Source organism: Microtus pennsylvanicus, chromosome 8 (genome assembly GCF_037038515.1).
Source record: "Microtus pennsylvanicus isolate mMicPen1 chromosome 8, mMicPen1.hap1, whole genome shotgun sequence".
NCBI lineage: Eukaryota > Metazoa > Chordata > Mammalia > Rodentia > Cricetidae > Microtus > Microtus pennsylvanicus.
In genome coordinates this window covers 20,096,427-20,123,224 of record NC_134586.1, presented here as the reverse complement: position 1 = coordinate 20,123,224, position 26,798 = coordinate 20,096,427, and the positions used below count along the sequence as shown (strand labels likewise).

Here is a 26,798-nt window from a genome sequence, read left to right as displayed (position 1 = left end):
GGCAGGAGATAAAGACATGACTTCTGGGGAGAGAAAAGAAGAGGAGGAGGAATCTAGGCATGCAGGAGACACCAGAAGACACTGAGAGAAAACAGGAGGTGCAAGATGGAAGAGAGGTAACACCATGTGATAGAACATAGATTAATATAAATGGGTTAGTTTAAGTTGTAAGAGCTAGTTAGGAACAAGGCTACTACATGCCAAGCTTTCATAATTAGTAAGATGTCTCCACGTCATTATTTGAGAGCTGCCAGCAAGGACAGAGAAAGACTCATTACAAGAAATCAAGTGGAGAAACAGCATTTATTTTTCTTTGCTTCTTGGCGATGGACACTGTGACCAGCACTTCTCATATTCATTGACATGGATTCTCTGCCATGACAGACTGTCTCCTCAAATTGTGAGCCCAAACAAACCTGCTCAAGCCCATTCGGTCAGGTGATCTGTTACAGCAATGGAAGTAACTACTGGAGAGCTGAGAAGTGGATCCATGTGGTACTTAAGCCTTTGGGGCTGGTTTGTGGAATGAATGGGGAAGAATTTGGAACTTTGGACTAGAAAAGCCCTTGAGTGTTATAAATACAGCTTATTGTCCCATTCTGGTGTGAGTTTGGAAAACCAGAATTTGAGAGAGATGTAGACAATGGAAGTATGGCTCATGAGGTTTAAAAGGGAAGCAAGAACTCTCTTGGGAACTGGGTTAGAGAACATTTGTTCTGTATTCTGGCAAAGAATCTGATGTTTTCTGCTCATGTCCTGAGAACTCAAGTGAGGTTGAACTAGTAATGGATAGCTTCGTCTGACAGGGGAATTTTCAAGAGAGGGTCTATCCAGGCTGTGACATGGTGACCGCTCATCATTTTCCAGATCTATAGCGAGTGAGAGCCCCAACTGCGTTAGGAGGAGATGAAAACGGTCCACTTGGTGGGGAAATGAATGAGTGCAGAGCTGCAGACAAGAAGGCTGAAGAAGCAGTTATAATTGGGAAAGAGATTAGTACTATGACTGAAAACCTCTTAGTCTGTGCTGGGAAGATAAGAAAAATGCCCTGAAAACAAGAAGACACCCACTAAAGCCTCTGTGTTGGGGAAATACAGATTTATCTGAAAGTAGATATTCTAAGCTGAGAATGCTACTGAAGAGGTTCCTTCAAACAGCGCCTAGGCACAGAGGCCGCTAGGCAGCAGCAGCCACGTAGGGATGCTCAACATTTTGGCTTCTCTGAGCCACACTGGATAAAGAAGGATTGTCTTCAGTTACATATTAAATACACAAATCCTGGGCTGGAGAGATGGCTCAGTGGTTAAGAGCATTGCCTGCTCTTCCAAAGGTCCTGAGTTCAATTCCCAGCAACCAGATGGTGGCTCACAACCATCTGTAGTGAGGTCTGGTGCCCTCTTCTGGCCTGCAGGCATACACATAGACAGTTACATAATAAATAAAAAATATTAAAAAAATACACAAATACTGAGGCTGGAGATATGGTTCAACAGTTAAGAACACTTGTTGCTTTTGCAGAGAATGTACACTCAGTTCCTAGAACCCACATGGTGGTTCACAACCCTCCATAGCTCCAGTTCCAGGGGATTGGGCAATTTCTTCTGACCCCTGTGGGTACCAGACATACACATATACTCAGGCAAAACATTCATACACATAAACTAGTAAATCTAAAATTAAAAAATGACACAAATACCAATGAAAGCAAATAAGCAAACAGAAGTCTCCAATATAATTTTATGACATTTAACACCACAGTTAACAAATTTCTTATATATTCCTAATAATCACCATTAAAGTCATAAAGCAGGTCCTAAGTTTGCAATCATTAATGCAGAAAACAAACATCTAAGTAATAAAACTTCACTGATTGAACGTTTTTTTAAAAATTGTAAAACTAAAAGAAGAGGGTAACAAGTCTATACTGGATGTTGTATCTCAGAAACCAATCATTGGGTCTTTTCTAAAACAATGCAGTGCAAGGCAGAAGGTTGATAATCATTGAGGCACAGCCACGGTATGGGAGTAGCTTAAATAATCAAATGAAAACACTTTCCTGTCTTCTAAAGAGCATTCACAGGCCTGGGAAGATGACTCAGCACAGTACTTGTTGTGCAATCGTGAGTATCTGAGTTCAGATCTTTAGTACCCACCTAAAACCCAGGTGTAGCACACGCTTGTAATTGGGTATGTGGAGACAGGAGGCTCCCTAGAGCTCATCTGCCAGATAATCTTGCCCAATCAGTGAGTTCCAGGCTCGGTGAGAGCTCTTATCTAAAAAAACAAGGCGAGAGCAATAAATAATCTAGGTCTTGACTAGATCTATGGCCTGTAATGCATGTTCACATAGACACGAACACACACACACACACACACACACACACACACACACACACACACACGAATCACATCGCATTGTGAGAGTGTTAACTGTCGATCTAATAGAATTCTTGTTATCTGGGAAACAAGCCTTTGGCTCTGCCAGTGTGGAGTCATCTTATTTCTGCTAATTGTGGTGGAAAGACCCATTCTAAACTAGATGGCACAATTTTAATTGGTTTGGGATCTCGAGCTGCACCAGCTTCCTTAAATTTCAAGCAGAATGGTCGCTCCAGAAGGGTCTGGAAGCACCAGCTGCAGTTCAAGGGCTTTCCAGAGGCCCTGATAGCCCATGGTTCTGTGTGCCAGGGCATCTCTGGCAATAAAGATTGCTGAATACAAAAGAGGCAGGTGTGGCCCCTCATTAGAAAGCCTTGAAGATGAGCTTCACCTTCCGAGATGCCGGGGCGTAGGAAAAAGAATTTGTAACATTTTAGAATTCCTCTGCCTTCCATCCCCATTTCTCTTTCCCCTTTCAACACTCCTCTTGGCCATTGGGCTTGCCCAGGGCCTTTGCTTTGATTCTCCGGCTTTCTCTTCTTGCTCACTAATCTCTATCACGTGTCGTCCAACAGACTGTGCGGAGGGGTAACAGAGGCTAGAGGAGCCAGCCTAGGGAGGTGCAAAAGGTCTCCCTGTGGGCCTGTGCCGCAGGGCCGTCCCAGGAACTGTCCGTGGTGCTGAAGCGACGCCGGCTCAGGCGCGGCAGGCAGGAGCTGGCTGTGGGAGGCTGGCGCACCTCACCAGCATTCGGTGGCACCTGGGGCTCTAATCAAGGAGAAGAAGTGTCCCCCGAGTTGTCGCGCTCTTCTTCGGTACACATCCCCTCTGCAAGGGTGTCCTGAGCAGGAGAATGAATGGAGAGTGAATGGGGAAGGGGAGCTGAGGAAGAGGTTTGGGAGGAGCAAATGCGTGTAAAGATATGCTGACTTGAATGATAATGTCCTCCATAGGCTCATATAATTGAAATCTTGGTCCTTAGTTGGTGGTGTCTCTGGGGTGGGCTTTGGAGTTTCAGAAGCTCATTCCGTTTCCCAATTAGCACACTCTTCTCTGCCTTATGGTTGTCTCACCAAATAAGCCCTCAGCTACTGCATAAGTGCCCGGCAGCCTGCCTGCTATCGAGCTGCCTGCCATGAAGGTCATAGACTCAGCCTCTGAAACTGCAAACGAGCCCACAAATGTGTTCTCTTATAAATTACCTTGGTCATGGGGTCTCTTTGCAGATATAGAAAAGTAGCTAAGGCAGAGGAGACCAGGGGAAATCACAGGAGTGAAGTCATGTGGAGCAAAGCCAGAAGAGGAGATTCTGGCAGAGAAGAAGGTTTTGTGGATGTCGGAGCAGAAGGACATACCCAGACTATCTCAGGAACAGAGAAAAAAAAAGGTTTTGAGTGACTAGGATATATTAGGACCTGCCATGGTTTAAAGGAAATAAAACTGGCAGGAAGTTGGGAGGAAGATAAAACCAAAAAGCACATCGCTGAGGGATTTACATTTGGAAAGTTGCATAGTAAGATAACTTAAATGGTGAGTGAGATATGATAAAGCCAGGGTTGGCCAAGAGGCTTAAGAGCTTTAAAAGGGCTGGGTCCAGCAGTAGGACCAGGGTAGAGGGATAGGAGGCTAAAGCCGAAGGGCAGGAGTGCTCTGAACAGACGGTGGAGCTGTAGAGAAAAGACAGCCGTGGGAAGCAGCACTGTCCAGGCAGAGGAGCTGGCTCTGCTGCTGCAGTGGGAATCACAGCCAGGAGTGGCTCACTTGAGGAAGCTCACGGTGGGCCCTAGAAGGAACAAAGTTTTGTCACGTGTCTGACACACAGTTATCTGAGGAATAATCACTGCTGTATTACCCTCCCTGGAGAGTCTATTTCCATTCACCAGGATTAGCAGAGGGAGGGAGGGAAGGAGGAGAAGGAGGAGCCAAGCAGAGTACAACACAACTCTCAAAGGACCTGGCATAAGAGAAGGCACTATGGGATCGATCGATCCTGCAAATCCTACAATCAGGAGTTAGGTTTTGTCAGGAGCCAATTTCCTCCTAAAATCATTACAGGAACCATCACCCTGGGGAGTCTGCAGAGAACCCCACACCCCTAATTGTGTTAAGAATGGCTCTATTGACAGAGCCTACCCCACACCCAAATTGACTGTTAATGAGAGCTATCTGTTAGCGGAACCCACCCCACATTCCAAACTATCTAGGGAGCTAGGTGTGTCAACTTCCAGGCCTATAGTGACCTGACTGAAGATAACCTCCTGCCTACGTGACCAACTCGGACCATGTGACCAACGTGAACCACGCGGCAAGAGCCCAGAACCCTGTGCCCATCCCCCAACTCTTTACTCTATATAAAGCTGTACCCCATCTGTAATAAAGGGAGGCTCTGACAAACTTTGCATGGCCTTCTTCCTGTCTCCTAGCCCATATCTTCCAGGTAGTGCCTCTCCGTGACCCTGGAATAACTGAACCGCCAGGCGGGCTACTAACCCTAGACTAAGTAGCCTGCCAAGGCAATCGACAAGGTTTTAGGCCATACCCAGCCTCTTGTCTTTCCTATAACTCTTTCAAGGTCATTAGTAGGACATTTAGTAGGTTACACTTAGATCTGATGGAAAGCTTTTTGCCGAGTCGAGGGTGAGTTATCTGATCTGCCTTTCCATGGGAGCTGTTGCAAATAGGTGTGCCCTCCAAGATGACAGCTTAGAATTACCTTCTCTTTTTTTCTCCTTTTACCCAGTGGCATTTTATTCACAGAGCCACATGGAATGTTTTCTTGTGTACATTATAACTTTTCTTCTCCCAAAGTGCCGCTTTTCTTTGTGGCTTTGAAAAAATGAAGGAGAGGTCCATTTTGGCTCACAGTTTGAGGGATGCCGTTCATCGTGGTGGTGATGCATGGCAGAATTCCTGGTGCCAGGAGTTGTGGCTGGGGCACCTCACATCTGCACAGACCACAGAGCAGACACAGATGAGTGCTTGCATTCAGTTGGCTTTTACAGTTTTTTTTTAAGTAGGCCCCAAATGTTCAAATTTTATTTCTAAAGCTCCCTCTTGCTGTTGTACAGAGAGTAAAACTGTCGCTACGGTCACAGACGGCTATCGATGCCACAGAAAGAGTCTTATGTGAAAATATTTACAGTTTTTCTTTAGTTTTATTGAAAATAGAATCTTCTCTCATACAGTACATCCTGACCTCAGTTTCCCTCCACTCCTCCACTTCTCCTTTACCTTCCCGTTCCTTCAGATCCACTCCCCATCTCTTTCCCCTCAGAAAGGAGCAGGCTTCCAAGAGACAACTACCAAGCATTACAAAACAAGATACAATTGACCCTTTTCTTTCCTTTTTAAAAATTCAGTCTGGGACCTATGTATGGGACTATCCACCTTCCGGGTGGGTCCTCCCTCCTCCGTTATTTCTCACTGGAACACTCTTGATCTCACTGGAGTGTATCTCTCCTAAGTGACTCTAAGTCCGGTTAAACTGATTATGAAGATTAACTGTCACTCAGGTGAGCCGCCACATTGCTCACTTGTGTCTATGACACCTTTGGGAGCCAAGATGCTGAGCATCACCTGGTGGTAGTGATGTTCCAAGCCTGTTATCCATAGGAGGTGGAGGCTGGAGGATTTGAAATTCAAACCTAAATCAGCACTTGTTTTAAGTATACTCCGGGAAATACAATGTTGGATTTCAGCAAACTCCTCCTTACAGAGAAGTGAGTGCATAAAACTAGTTTTTCTGGTCCTCTGTATTGGTGGGTATCAGCTCAAGACTGGAACAGCTAATCCCTGCCAATCTGTTTTCCTGGTTTGAACTCAAAAATGTATCTTTCAGAATGTTGAGTAAAAACCTGGGGATGTTGTGGACACTCTTTCATCTGACGGTAACTCCTATACTTACCTTTGCCCTCCCCCCATAAACTTACGCAGTTCATAATTCAACAAATCCAACTCCAGATGGTTTCACAATGTCCTCCTGATGTGTGAATTCAGATGCCAGGCTCTGACCCAGAGATCACCTCCTGACTACCCACCACCAAACAAGGAGCCCTTCTAACCCAATCCTGCCCCAGTTCAGCAGGAAGTAGACGGCTTCATGACTCAGATTCTTGGTAATCTTTAGGATCTCACCATTTCTATAAAGTAATCTACATATATCTGAAAATGTTAGGGAACCCAAGTCCTCCAGGTTCCTAGGCCATAAGCAGGAGGGCTACATGAGGGCAAGAACACTCAGGCTCCTGCTCCCGCTCCTCAGGGACCAGAGGTAGTCTGCCTACTGTCGTGTAACACGGCTCACACATATCTACACCCTATTCCCTTCCTCAGAGTGCCCCAAGGATGCCCTATCCCCTACCATGGTCGTATAGCATAGGTCGCATTAACTGAACCTGCTTCCTCTTGGTGTAAGACCCTTCCCTTGTGTCTGAAGTCTTTAACAGTAGATACTTTGGTTTATCTGCTTTGTGGTAGTCAGAGTCCCGGCCACCACATTGTTGCTGTTGTTAATAAAATTTGTTGACAAGGGTGATGTGACTCAGCTAACCTCTTTCGAACCTCCTCTCCTTTTCCACCCTAAAACCAAACAGTAATGTTTTGAGGAAGGGATGTTTACTCAATTTTTGGGGATCATGTTTAGACAAAAACGTACGAAAAGGATAAATACAAAATCTTTTACAAAACCGAGTAACTAATTGATCACGAGAGCCTGCATGATGGAGGGCCTAAGCCACCAAACTCACTGCTTTCAGGGTGACGCCACCTCAGGCTTCAGTGAGACTCGGAAATTTCCAAGATGTTCACCCAGTGAAACAGGAGGTGGCTGAGCAATGATTTCTGGGACGAGATGGACATCGTTCTCCAAGCTGAGTTTGAGAACCTGTCCTTGACTCTGGGTCTCCACTGTCCCTGTCTCAGGTGATGGACACACCCTTCAGGGACTGTCCTCTTTCTTGGTACACTGACGTTGTACCGAGGGGCCTCCTCTTTGCCTGTACCTGAAGTAGCTGAGACACACTGACTTGACTCTCACTTAATTTTGTCCAGAGTGTGAGGAAGTGGACTTAGAGCTGGCAAATGAAGAACTAGAGACACCCCAAACCATCTGTCTCTATGCTTTAAATCTCTTACTAAAGGCTTTATTTGAAATTACAGCCTGAATCAATGATACCTCAGCTCAGACAATATTGAGTCACCAGGTCCTGATGATCTGGGTTATTGCTTTTGAATTCTAATAAAGACATTTTATACAAACACTTGAACACAGAGAGAAGATCCTGGGGAATACCCCAGAACCCCAAGTTCAGCTGCAGCGACCAGGCGGAAACCTCCCTCTTCATCCACAGCTGCACCCACACTTTTTGAAAATAATTCAGAGTGGGTTATCAAACACACGGGTGTTTTTGACCTTCTTGTCTTTGTTTTCTTTATTTTCCTTTCCAGTACTAGCTTCCTTAAAGAGAAGATAACAGAGGGCAGCTACGGACTGTGGCGGGGTGGGTGGGGCTTTAGCTACTCCAGTGTGGCTTTTACAACGACCCCTCCTGACTTCTAGACATTCAGTGAAATAAAGATCGGCTCAAGGATGGAAAGTGAGGGAAAAGTTTCTCAGGACCCTGTTTTTCCGATCTGTGTTGAATTTCCCGCAAAGAGACCGCTAAGGACAGCATTCTTCCCACAGCTCGCTCCTGCGGCTGAGTTCCTCTTGGAGGAGGGAGCTGGGGACAAGAAAACAGAATGGCTCTTGCCCCCTCTGCTGGCTGCCCGCTTGGATGGCAGGAAAGGCCCACAGCAGGGGCGCAGGCAGAAGAATGGTTTTCAGTCTTGTGGTTTTTTTTCCGCCCCCAGGAAAATTTCCCCAGAGCAGACAGACAGACAATAGAAACACGGTGTGGGGAAGGGTCTCCTCAATGTTTTATCTCCCATCTTATCTACAGGTCTGCAGGGCTCAGGGACAACCACACCTCCAGTAGCTACAGTGGGCCAACACTTGTGACAGCCAGCTCAGCAGGGTGGCAGGAGGACCAGGCCTCTTTCCCACAGGAGCAGCATCTTGGTGTTTCTGGCACTCTGGATGACAGACGTCTGTGGCCCCATCATCCCTTTCATTGAAAAGTCAGTGGCAGAGGATGCTGTCTCACTGTGGATGCAACTGCAGGATAGAAGAACACAGGCCTTGTCACTGGCTGTAGCAACTCGTGACATGCGCCAGGGTCACTCAGCCAGCAGGGGCTGCTGGTGATCGTAGGAGCCAGCCATGATAAGCTAAATATGAAAGGATCACCCAAAGGAAATTCTTTACTTCCAACCATTATCACCTGCCAGAGTAAGACTCAGCCATAGAGGCCCGAGAGTCTCAGTAGTTTACCCTGGTTGCAGGAAGAACCACAAACCGAGATTACCCGAGCACCACCCGAAAACAGACCATCCACAGGAAATGCCTAACATTCCAACCTTCGTAGATAGGATCACCTGCCAGCACACACTCACCAGGACACTCCTAGACAAATGTCAGCCAATCAGGGGTCATGAACCTCAAAAAACCCTCACACCCACCTACTATAAAAACCCTAACTCTAACTGAGCTCGGGGCTCTCCGTTTATTTCAATACGTCGGACATGCGGAGAGACCGAGTTTGTAAACTTGCATAAAATAAAAGGCTCCTTGCTTTTACCTACGGGACTTGGTCTCCTTGTTGGCTTTTGGACTTCGCGGATTTGGTCATAGCAATGATCATGTCTTCTTCCCACTGCCCAGCCCTTGCTCACTCCTACTTCTCACTTAGACATGCTTCCCCACAGGACAGAGCAGGCTCCTAGTGGCTGCTGAGCCCTTGGTTTGCCTTTATCAGAGACACAGTCTCCATTCCTGTGGGTTTGTCAGACTTCCCAGCTGAGCAGGAGAGAGCTGCTGAAGGAGGAAGCTGTGTGGACAGAGCCTGAATGAGGCTGGCCTGGGTGATCCTAGGCACTGTGGCTGACTGTCTCCCACCGGGGTCGCAAAGATGGTATATTCCACTAGGGGGCCACAGTGGGGACATCATACCAACCTTGTCACACAGCTGCCTGGGGCTTAAAGGCAAGAATTATTTAACCTTTCAATACGTGCTTTCTTTATAGTGACCAAGGCAGTCACGGCGGGGTGTTTGAACAGGTTTCCTCTGTGGTCTATTCCCTGTAGGCGACTCTTCTGAGTCCGTTCATTTTCAGACAGTGAAAGACACAGCAAAGTTGACATGCTGGTTTGTGAACACAGAGGGCCTGGAACTTTTCAGGGTCACACCCCTGTACCCTCAGTTAAGTAGAAGGTGGCAGCTGATAACGGTCAAGGAAAAGCATCCTTGGAGGCTGGTACATGCCTAGGACTCAGCTTGGTGTATAACCAGAGTAGCGGGTAGATGGACACAGGACCGTAGGCAGACACTGTTCATCCTAGTACTCAGGTGTCCGTGACTCCTGACGTTTGAGGGCAGTCCCCACACCCCTCGCCCACTAAGACTCTAGGGTACAGTATATAGCTTCTCTCCTGGTCTCTGCACCTACTGCTCCTCCTTCAGGCCCCTCCAAGGTCAACAAGGAGTAGGGAAAGGAGGGCTCTGTGGACTCTGGCATTTGGTTCCCACATCCTTCCCTGTCAGTTGTCATCTGAGCATCCTGCATTTTCATGATGGCAAAGCACACCCAGACTAAGACAGAGCCCACATTCCACCTGAGCTGCAATGCCCAGGCTTCCTGTCTTTCCATACACTGCCATCGTGTGGATCCCGAGAGCATCACCTAGATTCCCTTACAAAAACACTGAATTGTCCAAACTTCCCAGAAATTCAATATTGGTAAACTGTTTATAACCCTAGACGATATAGCAAAGCAGGTTTCAAATGTGGTTAGAGGATAAATGCGAGCGGGTACACTCTGCTTACACTTTTTTTTAATTGAGGGGAGATTTAATGAAATAGTCTAGCCGGGTGGTGGTGGCACATGCCTTTAATCCCAGCACTCCGGAGGCAGGCAGATCTCTGTAAGTTTGAGACCAGCCTGGTCTACAGAGCTAGTTCCAGGACAGGCTTCAAAGCCACAGAGAAACCCTGTCTTGAAAAACCAAAAAAAAAAAAAGAAAAGAAATAGTCTAGCTATTGCAATGACCCTTCTATGAGACCTTAGGCCCTGCTTCATCTTTTATAATTTTTAAAAAAATGCTGCAAGATCCCCAGCGGCAGTAGGCAGTAGAAATGCTGTAGGTCCCAAATGGTGGTAGCAGGCCATGTGGCGGCAGACAGCGGGCCCTGGGAGCAGCCAGTCCCAGGCAGAGATGGTTGCTGGTCCCAGAGAGGTGGCCCGAGCGGTGGTGGTGGTAGGCAGCAGGCCCTGGGAACAGCCAGTCCCTGGGCAGTGGCTGATCCCAGGCAGGGAGGCACATGGCTGGTGGGCAGGAGACAGAGACATGGATAGACATGACTTGCAGGAGTGAGGCTGAATATTTATTCAGGGGGTTGTGGAGGGGAAAGGGTGAAGGGGGGGACAGAGAGAGAGAGAGAGAGAGAGAGAGAGAGAGAGAGAGAGAGAGAGAGAGGAGAAAGAGACCGAGAACGAGAAGGGGGGAAGCAGAGAAATGGGGAGAGAGGCAGAAGCAAAGCTGCCTCTCCGAGAGGAAGATGGAAAAGAGAGTGAGCTCAGGCTGGAAGCTGAAGATCAGCCTGCCTCAGCGGATGGGGGAGGGAGTGGGCGTGGCTTGTCTCTTAAAGAGACAGAAAACCATAACACCATTTCCCCCACTTACCTATCAGGAAGCAGAGAGTATCAGGTGACCTCTTAGCACTCTATCCTGTGTTTCTTTTTATTATATCCTGTGCCTTTATATGTGTTAGTGTCTACCTACTTCACAAAAACCTTCACTTTCATGGATGGGGTGTCAGTCAGTGCTTGCCTGGTCTTGGTGAGATCCTGGTTTTAATACCCAGCATTATAAATGTAGTTAAGTCAATCTATAATAAAAAATATAGTATCTAAATTTGCAAAGATGGCTCCGTGGGTGAGAGCTTTCTCTGCAAGCCTGAGGACTGAATTTGAATTCCCAGAATGCTCATAAAAAGCTGAGCATGGCTGCGTATGCCTGCTATTGGAATGAGGAGACGGGGGTCCTGGAGCTCATTGGCCACTCAGTCCTGCCTAGATGGCCAGCTCCTGATTCACTGAGGGACCCTGTCACAAGGGAGTAAGATAGAGACTAACATAAGAGGATACTATTGTCTTCCTTGGGTATCTGCATGTGTGGTTGTACACACACTTCATAGTCACATGTGTGCAACACACACACAGTACCTGTGGGCCCCCAAAAATATGAACCTATTTCCATATTGACCAAAGGTCAGAGGGTTCTCTCAAGGTTATTGTGCTTGCTTCTACCTCAAATGAAGGTCCCACCTAACCGCTCTCTCAAGGTTATTGTCAACAGGTGTGGCTAACAGCCAGACCTTGTACTGCGGAAAAAGAAAAGTAGGTGTGTTTCTACTTCAAACAAAAGTCTAAGGATCCAACTGAGGGGTCCAGTTCCTTTATGGAAATAACTTGGGATTCCACCCAGGGAGTGATTTGCCTATAGAATGTTTTGGTCTAGGGTGTGAGTGTGACTTGTTTTGTTCTAGCAACAGAATGTTTAACTCTGGATGTAGCCTGCAACCTTTAACTGGTTTGTTCATTTCCTTGTATCTTGTTAATGCAGTTTTTTGTCTTATTCCTACCTTTTGGGATCAGGGGTATTTTAAACAGTGGGAAATTAAACGCGGGCGAATTTCAGTACTCACTGTAATTTCCTCCCGGCACTATTTTATGTTTCTCTGCTTTATTATTTTTATTTGTGTCTTCATATATTTCACTATATTTCTAAATCCCCACTCCTCTACCCTGGCAGAGGTATTTTTGTTGAGGCTGATCCCCAACAAGTATAGAGTTCAAAAGCAACTCAAGAAACTTCAATGTCATGAAAACATGAGGATTTATTTAAGAGATACTTTCTAGTGTTCATTTGCAATGAATTCTTTGTTTACAACATCAGCATTTTGTTGAGTTTAGGAATTAGCTTATCACATCTCAGCATAGCAGTGACCTCTCCCTGGTGCCTCCTACAGATAGATCCTGGAGGATACAGTTTCAACATTTCCCAGATCCTCTCTAGCTTGGTCTCTGGAGACACTACTATCAAAACTTTGGTGGGGAATTTTCTGGGCTTTGCTTCTATTAAGAATAAACTACAGTCAGGATGTAATGTATGAGGAAAGAATAAATATGTAAGAAACTATATATTATATATCCAGGTTGAGTTTCATACATCTGTAATCCCAGCATTTGTAAGGCTGGGGAGGAGGATTTTGGGTTTGAGACCAGCCTGTAACATACAGCATGATTATGATGTCCCATAAAACAAAAAACAAAACAAAACAAAAAAAACCCCAACAACATTGCTCACCTTCTGAAGCCCTTCTAAAACTCATAAATCAAATCAAACTAACCCCTAACAACCACACAAACCGAGAAACCAAGCCTATTTTGTGATTCTGAATTTGTCTGGATTATATGGCGGCAGGGCACCACCAAAGGACTCTGTTCAGTGCCTGCCCAGACAGATGACTTCATCAGACATTTCCAGTATCTCATTGTAGATCTATGGTTTGTGCCTCTATCACACTCTGGAAGATAGCACATGATCTACACACAGGAGTTTAAAATACGTGCACAGAATTTTCTGTGCCATGATTTCTAGTCTCAGGTCAGGCTGAGCTTGTCTGCCGCTTACAACACTGTGGAAATATCAGAGGATGAACAACACACTTGGAATGTCTCTGCACATTCCAGCTGCTCCATCTGTGGGGCTTTGTAGCCCATGGATGTGGATTTCTTTGGAAACAAGGATCTATCCATGCCTCAGGCTGAGTAGATGTGGATGTTGTCACCTTAGAGTTGGGCAGTAATTTCTGGGAGTGAACGTTAATGAGACAGGGCACCCGAGAACCAAAAGACAGGTCAATCTGAAGACAAGAGAACACAGAGCAGGCAGGGCCAATGTTCAGTGCAAGACATGCAGCCTGCTGAGGCAGAGGCCAGGTCTGTCTGAACACTGATAGAAGAATTGCTTTTTTATTTTTTTGACACAGCTGCACGCGCTTAGAAATGGAGAGAGTGGGGACTGGAGAGATGATGCAGGGATTAAGAGACTGCTCTTCCAGAGGTCCTGAGTTCAGTTCCCAGCAACCACGTGGGGGCTCACAACCATCTGTAATAGGATCTGATGCCCTCTTCTGGCCTGCACGTACACATGCAGACCACTTGTACTTAAAGTATAAATAAATAAAATAAAACGATGCAGAACTCAGGGATTTAGATGCAGAGTCTCTGGTCACTGAACACATCCGGGTGAGCAAAGCACCCAAGATGTGTCCTTAACCCACAAATGAGGCCCCCCTGCCCCTCCACACTGAGATGATCCTCACTGAAAATGAGCAAGCTGTTCCAGAGCCGAATCAGGAGGCTGCACAGAAGAGAAGGCATTCCAGAAGAAACCAAAGAAAGACAAGCTTACAGGATGGGAACAAATGCAACATAAAAATATGCAACTAAAAGAGGCCTGTTGGTCGCCTTCCTTTGTAAGCACTGGAAGAGTTCTCATGGGATAGAGCAAACGAAACTAGATAGTAAAGTTAGAAACAGTCTTTAAAGTGAACTGGAAAAGACAAACCAACCAGTTACTCTCACCCCTGACATCACTGCTTCTCTTTTTGTCTGGAATTCTTTCAGTGTGTCCCGGAACAGACTTAGGCAGGTGTGCACCATCTAATATTGAGCAGTAGCACCCTGGTCTGGACAGACACAGCGTGTTAGACCGTCGTGGGCCTGCTGATGAGCTTTTGCGCTGTTTTTCAATGTTAGAAAACATGGGATCATTTCCTCGGTGTTCTTGTGGGTTGACCAAACACTTTTTTTAAAAAAAATTCCACTTCATAGTGTTTTCTAATGTATCTCTTTCTTCTCTTGCTTCTTTAGGCACTCTTAAAGAGCTAAAACCATATCTCAGAAAATAAATATAATGATAAAAGTACGAAAAGAAAAGAAAATATAATTGTAAATGCCATAACTTTATTCAATATATAAATTTCATATATCTCTAATTCCCTCCCATTTATTCACTGTCCGTTCTTCTAATAGATCTTGGTTCTTCATGCCTGGAGACATCCATCTGGCGAGATCTACAGGTTCCCATTTTTAAGCATTTCCTTGTTCAGAGTCTAAACAGAAGAGTGGAAATATCAAGGGACGTCAAGAACCTATTAAAAGAACTAATTTTAATATTCAATTATAAATCTTTAAATTTAATTATATTTAACAAGGAAACTGTTCTCAGATTTTCTTCAAAGTTTAAGAGAGAGAGTCAAAGTGCCACAGAAAATGATTTTGTCAATCAGCCTAAAGGAATGTCTTTTATATGTGTCCTCTCAGGTTGTGTCATGTGGCTAACCACAGGGACAACTGGGCTTAACCAGTGCACACTTAAAAATGTCTTAAAAATGTTGGTGGCCACCAGGTGTAGAATGTAAACATTAGTTGATTTAATTTTTGTGCCTTAAAAATTCTTTTATATACTTTTTAATTTGAAAAATTAACTATATTTTGATCATATTATTTCCCCTCCTTCACCTTCTCCCAGATCTTCCCCACCTTCTTCTCCCTAACCAACTTCATGTTCTCTCTCTCTCTCTCTCAAATAAATCTCTCAAATTCTTAAATTCAGTTAAAAATAAGTCACTACCAGGCATCAGTAACTATATTTCACTAGCATATTTCTATTTAAAAAATTCTACAGTATACCTGATACAGTCCAATTTATTGATGATACATCAGAATCAATATAATACAAAATGTTCTACTAAAAAACCACCCTAGTATGGAAAACTAAAGTAGATGCTTGTTTATTTTCTTTAAATTGGCATTCAATTGGACTATTTATACCATACCAGTGTTGAAAGGGGCACTGTATTCTTCAATGGCGAATTCATCTAGAACACAGAAATGATTAGGTAGAAAGCGGTTAATTGTGGGTAAGCCCTGTCTGCAAAGAACAAAAGTTTAAATCACAGCTACAGAATCAATGGAAATAAAGTCTACACGAAGTTATTTTGTTTGGTGGTGGAGACTAAGAGAACCAGGCTCTGGAACAGAACTGAGGGCTTGCTGTGCCTCTGTACCGACAAGACTCAGATGGTCCCTTCCCATGCCTGTGCTTTCCTGCTGGCATTATGCCTTTCTCTCTGTGTATTTCCTCCATTTAACGAGAAGACATCGTTTAATTCTGCCAACATGATATAACGCTGGCAAGTTCAAAGTCAGGAAAAAAACAGAAGAATTTCTTGCTCTATCCAGTCTCCTCCCATTTTGGGGGTTTATCTATAGCACTTTAAAAAATAGATCAAATGATAGGTTCTATATCACACATCAGTAGCAAGATGCGATTAAAAAAATTATTGTTGGGCTGGAGAGATGGCTCAGAGGTTAAGAGCACTGGCTGCTCTTCCAGAGGTCCTGAGTTCAATTCCCAGCAACCACATGGTGGCTCACAACCATCTGTACTGACATTTGGCGCCCTCCTCTGGCATGCGGGTAGAGGCAGAATGTTGTATACATAATAAATAAATAAATCTTTAAAAAAAATTATTGCTATTCTTACCTTTCCAGAATAATTCAGCCTAGAGCAAGCAACTTTACAGGGAAATTTAAAATAATTTTATTTATTTATTTATTTATTTATTTATTTATTTATTTATTTATTTATTATGTATACAATGTTCTGTCTGTGTATATGCCTGCAGGCCAGAAGAGGGCACCAGACCTCATTACAGGTGGTTGTGAGCCACCATGCGGTTGCTGGGAATTGAACCTTTGGAAGAGCAGGCAATGCTCTAAACTGCTGAGCCATCTCTCCAGCCCTACAGGGAAATTTAAATAGAACCCATGGCCAATTGTTTCTTTTTTTGTTTGTTTGTTTGTTTTTTTTGGTTTTTTTTTTTTTTTTTTTTTGTTTTTTGTTTTTCGAGACAGGGTTTCTCTGTGGTTTTGGAGCCTGTCCTGGAACTAGCTCTTGTAGACCAGGCTGGTCTCGAACTCACAGAGATCCGCCTGCCTCTGCCTCCCAAGTGCTGGGATTAAAGGCGTGCGCCACCACCGCCTGGCCAATTGTTTCATGATGTCTTTCACCAGCGTGGCCCTAAGGCTTGTTTAAGTGCACCCAAAAGGGTAATACATAGAAACATAACTGTAAGTGACCATAAAAACTCACTTTTTCTTCCAGTGAAAGACCGTGGAGTTTCATTTTATTTAAGATAACCTCTAATTAGGCTAGGCTCTATTTCCTGTCAAAGCTCGGCATATCTGGATTCCATTTACCTGTCTCATAATAATCGTAGACTTTTACTGGAGCTGGTTTTAAGTTCTTTACTGGAATGTCTTGTTCCACCAAGAAGGAGAAACTCAGGCTTTGACTGGTTAGCTGAAAGGATGAGAGAACAGAATTGGACTCAATGATTAACTTAGTCGTCAGTCACCATCTTGTTTTTTTAAGATATACTAAGCTGTAGGAGTGTGCTATCTCCTCTCTCATAGCCTAGAAGAAAATGGGATGTTTTGATCTCTATAACATAACCAATAAAAATGAAAGAACAAAGTTCTGTGGATGGTTAAAAGTGTCATAAACAGCTTTGCTGGCCAGTCCTGGTTCATTTTCCTTAGTAGCTATTTTTGTCTTTACACATACGTGTGTGTGTGTGTGTGTGTGTGTGTGTGTGTGTGTGTGAGAGAGAGAGAGAGAGAGAGAGAGAGAGAGAGAGAGAGAGAGAGAAGGGTGGTGGAGACTGACTCTTTGGAATCCTGCTGGTCTGGTTTAGACACTCCAGCAATTCTTACAGACCCCAGAGTCACAAATCTTACCTTTTCAATGTAGACTAGAACATGGTTGGTGGTCACGTCAGTCCTCTGAATGTTAGGCTGGTTTTGGAGCTGTTGATAAGCCAGAATTATGGAGTGAGGAAGGTTTATGTTAGGAGAAGCTTTCAGGTATTTTTCATATATGAGGCTTCTCTGGAGAATCCAAACTACTAATTTTTTATTTCTTTAGGAACACTAGTCATAATGCTAGTATTTATTGAATCCTTTCTATTCATACATATGTATAAATACACATGCTAGGAATGTATAAGGATATATATATTTATGTGTGTGTGTATGGTGTGTCCACAAATCTGATAGCTAATGGTTTGCTAGAATTGGATATAGGCTAGAACTTAGTGTAATGGTCTGTCCTGTCCCTTTAAGAGACAAACCCTGCCCACTCCTCCCCCTTCTACATAGGCAAGCAGATTTTCCTTCTGCTTCCAGCCTGTGCTCTCTCTGCCCTGTCTGCAGAGGTGGCTGCTGTGGCTCCTCTCCTCTTTTCTCCCCCCTCTCTGTTTCTCTCTCTTTCCCCCTTCCCTTTCTTCCCATAACCCATTGAATAAAATACCCAAACCCTCTCTCTGCATGGAGTCACTATCTCTCTCTGTCTCTCACCGGCCACCTCCTCCTGGGACTTGCTGCCCTGCCAATGACCCGCTGAGGTCTCTCAGCCGCTGTCTCCCACCTGCCTGGGACTTACAGAGGCCTGGGGTGATGGGACCTGGCTGCCCCTCATGGTTTGCTGCCTGCTGCCACCCCTCCGGGAACTACAGCATTTTATCTAAACCTAATTGTAAGACTTAGGCCTCATACACAACAGACTGTAACCAGTATAAGCAATAATAAAAGAAGGAATCACACTCTGGAGAGGCAAGTTTGCAGGAGTAAGCCTTTTGAAAACTGCATCAGTGAAATCAAACAGAAAAACAGTATGGCATTGCCACCTGCAAGAGTTAGTGTTAACCCTTTCCACCTATGGTTTAGTGTTCAGCCTTTTTCTTTCTTTTTAAAATTCACTTTGCCTACCTACCACAGTTCCTCCTCCTGCTCCCCCCACATGTCCCCCACACCCCCTATCCATTCCTCAGAAAGGGTAAGGTCTCCTCCCATGGGGAGTCAACAAAGCCTGGCATATTAAGTAGAGGCAGGACCAAGCCCCTCCTTTATTTAGCCTTGTCTACTGATGGCGTAGGGTTTACCTTTTTCACAGTTGACTTCACAGGTATGAAGCCTGATACCATTTTCACGTCAACAATGACCATGTTGGAGCTGGATCGTTCTCCAGTGTAACTGGGAAGGTAACGCACAGAGTTGAGTCCTTTCAACAAGGTTCCTCGGGATTGATGGAACCAGAAGTCTAATCTTTGTCACCCATTTCTCTGTCAACCGTATCTGTGTAGTTATTTGAAATCTCACTATTTTCCTCTCCTCTCTTTAGAGAGATGATGTGTGTGTATATGTATATGTATATTTCTGAGATATAGTCTCAATGCTAAGGCCTTTCGGTAAGAGTTAAGAAAATGTCCTGGTTCATGAATACAAGACCCCATTTCTGTTAAGATTAACTTTGCTTAATGTATTTCTCTCACAGGCATTAACCTATTTTTTCCATGTCTTATAAGCAGACTGGTTGCAACTTAGGTTTTACCTTACGTTGATGTGAATCTGGAATGTTCTGTGATTTTCATCAATGTTTATGGGGAGAGTATTGACCTGCAGAGTGAAGGGAGCTCTTCCTTCTGTCTTTGGAAGGATGTTGTATTTTAGCGATGTCTGAAAACAACAAGAACAAAATTCCTTCTCAGTGCTGAAAACATCTCACAGCCTCTTCAAAGTTTCTAAGTTAACTCAACTCTCTTTTTTTGTTTGTTTGTTTTTTTGTTTTCAGACAGGGTTTCTCTGTGGCTTTGGAGCCTGTCCTGGAACTAGCTCTGTAGACCAGGTTGGTCTCGAACTCACAGAAATCCGCCTGCCTCTGACTCCCGAGTGCTGGGATTAAAGGCATGCACCACCACTGCCTGGCTAAATAACTCAACTCTTAGCACAGATTTCCCCTTTTAGTTTTGCAATGAACATGTAACCCTTGACACCTTCTCTTCCATGTGCCCAGTATCTGGGCCCTGGGGGGTCTCACCTGGAGGTACGCACATCCAGACCCTGACACTGTTGTGACATAACTCCCAGGAAGATCTGGCAGTCTGACTTCCTGCAGCAGCAGGCGGTTGGCGTTGTGAACAGTGAACTTCTGAGAATATGTCCCTGAAGACTTGATGGTGACCAACACTTCTTTATTACTTTTTGTGAAAGTGGCTGCTCCGTATTTGGAGAGGGCTTGGAGGGCCACCACTGTATCCTGAGAAAAGGAAAGATACAGAAATCTCAGTGGATGGAGAGATAGCAGTCCACACTGATGCATAGTGCCAACATTGCTTCCTTTCAGGATTATTTAGACAAAAAACACAGTTAATCACTGTAATTTTAATACCATTCCATCCTGCTTACTAGTGGTGACCCAGTCTAGGTATTTCATCATCTACACATATTACAATAGATACAGAGATCTGAACTGAACGTATATCATTAGCAATTTATAAGTCTCTCTAGCAGTATTTGTTGTAGAAATCTGAAATGGAGAAGAAAATATAGGCTAAGATAGAAAAAGAAGACTGAGATGAGAAATGAGATAATTCTTGAATAACAAAAAGTATTTATGGAGAGGGTGATGGGCATCGTGGGCATCGGGGAAGAGCTGGGATGTTTTAAATGGCCCCAGCAATGGCAGCAAGTCCATTCTGCCTAAGGACTTGCCTAACCAGCTACACGAGTACACATTTATTGTGGACAGGAAGTGGCTTAGGCAGAATATTAGAGAATTTTAGTCTGCAGATGAACATAAAGTTAATTTTCTCATGGAAGTAATTCTACAGAAATAGTGCTTTGGAAAACTGGCCCCTGGGGATGCTGAGGACCCGCTTTGGGGAGAAGACAATGAGAAGGTAAGGAGGACAGAGCCTTGATCCATATGTGAATCAGGCTGGGACTTGGTGATGGAGGGATGATGTTTCAGCTCTTTAATCCCTAGAATATGTTTGCATTTATATATGGATTAGTTGATTTATCTTTCCCTCCTAGGGTCTCCCCACAGACCTGAGTGGAGGAGAAGCCTCCGTAGGAGTTTTGCTGCCTGATGATCCACTTCACAATTTGGGATGCGGAAGACAGGTCCTCTGAAGATGGGGACGGCAGAGCCGTAAGGTAGGCAAGAAGCACATAAGCTGTCATTTCCACTTCAGCAGAAGGGGCCCGTGGTTGATAGTAGGGTGTCTTTGCTTCCTGAATGTTCCCGGGACGTCGCCAGTGGATTGAATCCTCTTTCAAATGGAAAGAAAAAGATTTTAAGTTTAAAACATGGCTTTAAGAACTATCCCATGAGTGATGATGAGGTCAGCTAATGAACTGGTACAGATGAAATGAACGGATGCCTTAGAACAGTCTATAGCAGATCTATCAAGCACATTTTTTTTTGAGATAGATACTCATTATCTAGACCAGGCTGGCCTCAAACTTGAACTCAGAGATCCCCTGTCACTGCCTCCCAAGTTCTGGGATTAAAGGCATGAGCCACCATGCCTACTCACAAGCAGATCTTGACCAAATTCCTAGATGATCACTTGGAGAGTCTTTGTGTCTCTTACATACTTGTGTGGCACCAGCAGTTGGATTATATAAAATCAGCAATGCGTGTGTCAATAAAATGGTTCCTATCACTTAAGTGTTGGGTCAATGACAGTTTCTCTTGCTGTCTTTCTGGGTAAGGTGGCACAAGAGTGACTCTGCCTTTGCGTCGTTAGTGACTTCTAGTTAGATAGACTTTGCAATAGAAGCACCTACCTTCTTTCACAGCTTCTTTGTTTAGTGATTCAAGCAGCTCGCTTCGCTTGGCTTGGTTTCCTGCCAGGGCGAAGGCATAGGCCAACAATGCCTTAGTATAGACATGACTTCCTTGGCTCCCTGAGATGGAGGCCCAGGCTGTTTCCAGGCAATAGAGAGCATTGCGGACGATACTGTGCTATAAAAGAAGATGAGAGCCAATTTCAAAATAGCAGAAGCAGGCTAAGGAACTATGCCCAGGCTAACCCCAGGTTGAGAGACATGCTGTGACACCCCGGCAGTAGAGTTTGTATTCGGGAGTGGTTAAAAAGGTGACAGTGAAATGTACCAAAAAAAAAAAATCACAGAAACTGGAGGTTTCCCTCAGGGGATTGTAGTTCTGTGGTTTTTATTTTTTATTTTTATTCTTTACATCTGTGAGGGAGGTGTAAGTGTGTACGTACCTCGGCAGACAGTGGAATCTCCAGCAGCGCGATGGTGATGTAGGCAGAGAGCGTTACCTCATCACTCACACCACCCTGGAAGGATAGAGCGGGAACTCTCACATTTCGGCATTTGCTGAACATTAGACCTCCATGCTATGCCATTAGGACTGGAGAACTCTTTTAAATTTTTTTTTATTTTTTAAAAGAAAACAAACTATCTTTTTTTTTAATTGTGTATATTTGGGTCCATTATATATATAAATGTGTCCATTTGTGTGTATATAAATGTGTATATAAATGTGTCCATTTGTGCACGAGTGAAATACCCATAGAGGCCAGAAGAGGGCACTGGGTCATCTGGAGCTGGAGTTACAGGTGGTTGTGAACTGCTTGAGGAGGATGCTGGGAATCAAACTGGTCCTCTGCAATAGCACCAAACGCTCTTAACCACCGAGTCATCTCTCCAGCCCCAAGGAATGGAGAACTCTTAGAGAAGCCTTCCTCCCTACCCATCACAGCATTCAGTTTAGAGGATCAGGGCATCACTTTCCTCACTACACATCACAACGCTCAGTCCAGAGGACCAGGGCATCAGTTTCCTCCCTACACATCACAGCGCTCAGTCCAGAGGACCAGAGCATCAGTTTCCTCCTACCCATCACAGCGTTCAGTTTAGAGGACCAGGGCATCAGTTTCCTCCCTACACATCACAGCGCTCAGTCCAGAGGACCAGGGCATCACCTTCATTGCATTGTTGAGCAGGTGTCCAGACTGCTGGAAGCAACCGTTTTCCTTCTGCTTCCCTGAAAGCCAGTTGAGCGCTTTCGTGATGTGCGTCTTCTCTATAAAGATGTGGGACTGCGCTTGAGCGAAGGCCTTGAGCACGAATGCAGTGAGCCTGCAGGCAGAAAAGGGGCCGAGAGCAGGGCCACCCACCTCACTTTTACAGTTCACCATGTGTTTTCTACAGACCCTGGTCTTCACAGTTGGGTGGAGGCCATTTTGGACGGTCTTAGTTGATCGTTTTCAATCTTTTGGTCTTTCGAAATTTATCTTTTTTTGAACTGTCACAAAACCCTCCCATCAAAACTGCATTTCCCAGATGACTTCCAGTTGTACCGCTCTGCATCTCTCTCCCTGATCTCCACCTTGCCTCTTCTAAAGGGCAGCGAGAAAGTTTCCACAGTGGACAACTGTACTTCCGGCCTTACACCTTTATTTCTTTGCTTTGCTTTTACCAGCTGTGCCGGCAGAGCAGGTGGGGTTGCAGCGGTCAGGAGGGACAACATTTTTTTTCTTTTTCCAAGTGTGTGTGTGTGTGTGTTTTTTTGGCAGAAGGATAAGCATTTTATTATCTCTATCACTTTATAACAAACTTGAGGAGACACAAGCCTGGCCTTCTCCATAATCACAATTCTCACCCAACGGCATGTTGTTACAATTGGTGAATCTGCTTTGATAATGTATTGTCATACAATGTGAAGGACGACATTTGGAGTTTTAAGAATAAGTAACCCTTCCAGAAAAGAATCCCAGGTACAGAGAACAGCAGTTTCTAGACTCCTGAAATGCCTTGGATCAGGAGAGCATGAAGACACAGTTAATTTCATCTTACCAGGTATTTCCCGGGCTGTTCCCACCACGGTCCCCAAATGTGCTGAATGAACCATCACTGTGCTGATAGTTCAGCTGCCGCTGATACCCTGAAGAGGGAATTCAGTCGTTTATGAAGTAGAGTGATACTAGACAATTATTATTCTTTGTTGGGAGCAGTGAGACCCCAGATCCTGAATTTCTTGTAATCCCCTGATCTGAGTGCCTACAGCTGCTCTCAGCACGAGACCTTCAGGAGTTCCTGATGGCAGGAGAGTGGTTTCTGGTGGGTTTGGCTGGGGCGTGGCTATCTCTATATAATCTGTCCCTGAACACAATAAAGGGGGCATTCTTGGGGAATTCAAGGATGACCCGTGTCGCTGTCTCTCTGTCTGTGTGTGTCTGTGTATTTTAACCTCCAGCCCCCTTGCCCGAAGCTCGATAACTGGGTGCCAGCGCACAGAGCGCAGACACAGGGGCGGTGCGCGGCAATTCTTCACCTATCTTAACCCTATTAGAGAACCATTGAGTGAACATGTTTTACCCAACATGTTTCCAAAGGTATCAACAGTATTGGGAGTCATTATTCTAGCGAGGGGCATTTGATTGGAAATCACAGCAACAGTGATGACCGAATCTGAACCAAACAACAGGCATTTAGGAGCGCAGGTAAAATTGCTCACCACTGACGAGGTAGCCGATGGCTTTGGACTTGATCGCCTCTGACAGCTGTTGTGTCTCATTTAGATAGTTTAGGACATAGATGTTAGGAACAAAAAGGACCATATTTTGTTCTCCACAGCCATAGGGCATCTTGAGAAGATTTTGGAGGTTTTGCATTGCAGAGCCTAGTATATCGCCTAAGGAGTAAAAGGTTATTACAAATTAGAGGAATATGGAGATGGTTTGTGCTGGAATAATAAAATATGACCAAGAGGCCATATTACTAATGGAATGAAAGACAAAAAGAATTATACAAATAAATGAGAAAAACAGAGAGCAGGGAAGAAACTGAATGGCAAGAGATAACATCTTTCCTGGTGAGCCATAATGTCTGGGAAAATGGAACTACTGTTTTCATATCTGCTAGGCACACTGTCACCCTGTTGATCACTGAAGATGAGGCACAGCCCTTATCAGCTGTCAGAGTTAACCAAAGCATACAGCAGCTGCCAAACCCACTTCCTCGCTCTCACACAGGGTAGCCCTGAGCTTGCGACTCCTTCCTCAAGTCAACATCTGGTGCCCGTCATGCATGGCGAGGCCCCGTGTGTACTGGGTTTACACAGAGAGAGAGAGACAGCTGTTATGGCTGGAGCTGAGAGACTTACCCAGAACGGAGTGTGTAGCCCTGGCAGATCCTTCAACCACATTGGGTGGAAGGATCAGTGACCACTCGTCAAGTAATTCAGTATCTAAGAAAGAAGACAAACAAGATATTAGACAGTAATAGTGCACGTGGGGAGGGGTGAAAGAAACACTCTATGTTGTCATAAATATTGTTCCTCAACATTATCTAGATGCAATCTTTTTGTTTCTCTTGAACCTTAAGCGATTTCTTGAGGCAATTCAGTTTCTCCCAAAGTCACCATTTGTTTCACGGCAAAGTTCATATGGCTTATATATTTGTACTAAATGTCTATAGCTTTTCTTATAAGCATATACATTACAAAGGCTCCCTTCTTTCCCCTTAGGGATTATATTAATTCTCTCTCTCTCTCTCTCTCTCTCTCTCTCTCTCTCTCTCTCTCTCTCTCTGTGTGTGTGTGTGTGTGTATGTACATACACCCATGAGCCAGGGTCTCTCACTGAATCGAGAACTTGCTGTTTCAGCCAGACTGGCTGACCCACGGTGGTCCTTTGGGGTCCTCCTGCCCCTGTTCCTCAGTCCCCTGGTGTTGACTGGGATTATAGTGTAATTACAGGTGGTCTTACTGTCTTGCTCAGATTTTGTGTGAGGGCCGGGGATCCAGATTCAGGTCCTCAGGCTGGCACAGGAAGCACTTTACCTACTGAGCCATCTCCCCAGCCACAATTCCTGTCAATGTTAATGTTTTTACACAGGCATCGATCCCACGAATACGCGTTAAATGTGTTATTGTGCTGGGTTCTGTCTTACATGGTGACTTTCAAAACTCATTTCCTAACTTTTTAGAGCTTTTACTTTTACAAGAAGGGTTAGGTAAGCAAGTGAAGATGTATTTAGTGAGACTGACATTGGTGGGTCCTGGAGAAAGTTAGAAGAGGCTGTTTAAGTCTACTAGTCAAGTGTAGGCAATCAGGAAGTGGAGGGATGGGGAGGTGACTCACTATGGAAAGACTCCTCGATAAAGTCATTGTGTTCAGAGCCCATCAGTAAGTCACGGAGTAAGATATGTCCAGGAAAAATGAACCAAAAGGAAAAAGACGTTAGAGCCTGAAGTGTGATAAATTGTCCCAAGAGGAAGGAGAAGGTTGGTGTGACCGGCTCACAGTGAGTGAGAGACAGAGCATCAGGCCATGATGTTTAGGGGTAGGGAGGGCTTGAGGGTGATGGTTAGGGTTTTGGCACCGTGGAATGTAGGAAAGGTGTGGCAGAGGAAGGACAGGTTCTGACGGATTTGACATGTCCTTGAAGGGAACCCCCTTGCTGTACAGGGACAAGAGGGTATGGTCAGGAGGTCAGTTAGGAAAATGCTAACTTCACTTTTTTTTTTGAGACCCGGTCTTACTGTCTCGCCTCGGTTGGCCTCAAACTTGTGATGTTCCTGTGTCATTTCTCTAATGGCTAGGGTTTCAAGCATGTGCCACCACAGGCAGCCCAGGTAGGATGTCACTGAAATAGGCCAGCCAGAGAGAAGGGCTACCGTAGAAGGAGATGTGGCGAGAAGCGAGTAAATTCTGATGTAACTCGAAAGTGGAGTCAGTCACGTTTGTGAATGGATTGGGGTGGAGTAGAAGAGAAATAACACGATAAAAGCAGATACAATTTTTTATACTTGACATGTAGAAGAATGAAACTGCCCCACTATGAGATGAAGGGAGTTGGGAGGAGCACGTCGTGGGGCCAGTAGTGCTTCCCTTTGCCGGCAGGGTGGTTCTGAGGTACCTGTTAGACCTACAGCCCTGTAAGCACGGACGGTGGCTAAACAGGAATTCAGGAAGCAGATCTGCACCAATGAAGCATGTAAATCTGTGGACCCTGGCACTCAGTTGTTATTAAAGCTATGTCCTAGGTCTGGGGAGGTGGCTTAGTCAGTAAAGTGTTTGCCTTGCAAGTGTGAGGACTTGAGTTCGAGACCCAGAACCTGTGTGGGGAGGAAATGCCAGATGTATTGTAATCTCAGCTCTGGAGGGGCAGAGACAGGGAGATTCCATGGGTTTGCTGGCCAGCTGGCTCACCTTCCTGGCTTAGTGAGGGGCCTTGTCTAGCAAAAACATGGTGGATAGCACCCGAGGTACAATGCCTATGGTTGACCTTTGTCCCCCATATATATGCACATACATACACTCTCCACAGGAACATGAACACACACACACACTGTATGAAGATGAGAC

The 26,798-nt window shown here is 44.9% G+C and overlaps 1 protein-coding gene across 1 annotated transcript in view; it reads right to left on the bottom strand.

Moving 5' to 3' along the window:
- Positions 1-14,486: 14,486 nt before the first annotated feature.
- Positions 14,487-26,798, bottom strand: part of LOC142855972 (pregnancy zone protein-like) — a 45,793-nt gene continuing 33,481 nt past the window's right edge. Inside the window, exons 23-36 of the mRNA XM_075982652.1 lie at positions 24,593-24,676; positions 23,945-24,121; positions 23,284-23,371; positions 22,410-22,566; positions 21,687-21,761; positions 21,244-21,421; positions 20,500-20,723; positions 19,487-19,705; positions 19,001-19,125; positions 18,552-18,642; positions 17,350-17,418; positions 16,810-16,912; positions 15,384-15,425; positions 14,487-14,657 (exon numbers count right to left, since the gene is read on the bottom strand). Coding sequence (XP_075838767.1) covers positions 14,635-14,657; positions 15,384-15,425; positions 16,810-16,912; positions 17,350-17,418; positions 18,552-18,642; positions 19,001-19,125; positions 19,487-19,705; positions 20,500-20,723; positions 21,244-21,421; positions 21,687-21,761; positions 22,410-22,566; positions 23,284-23,371; positions 23,945-24,121; positions 24,593-24,676 — 1,655 coding nt within the window. The 3' untranslated portion in view covers positions 14,487-14,634. The remainder of the gene's footprint in view (positions 14,658-15,383; positions 15,426-16,809; positions 16,913-17,349; positions 17,419-18,551; positions 18,643-19,000; positions 19,126-19,486; positions 19,706-20,499; positions 20,724-21,243; positions 21,422-21,686; positions 21,762-22,409; positions 22,567-23,283; positions 23,372-23,944; positions 24,122-24,592; positions 24,677-26,798) is intronic.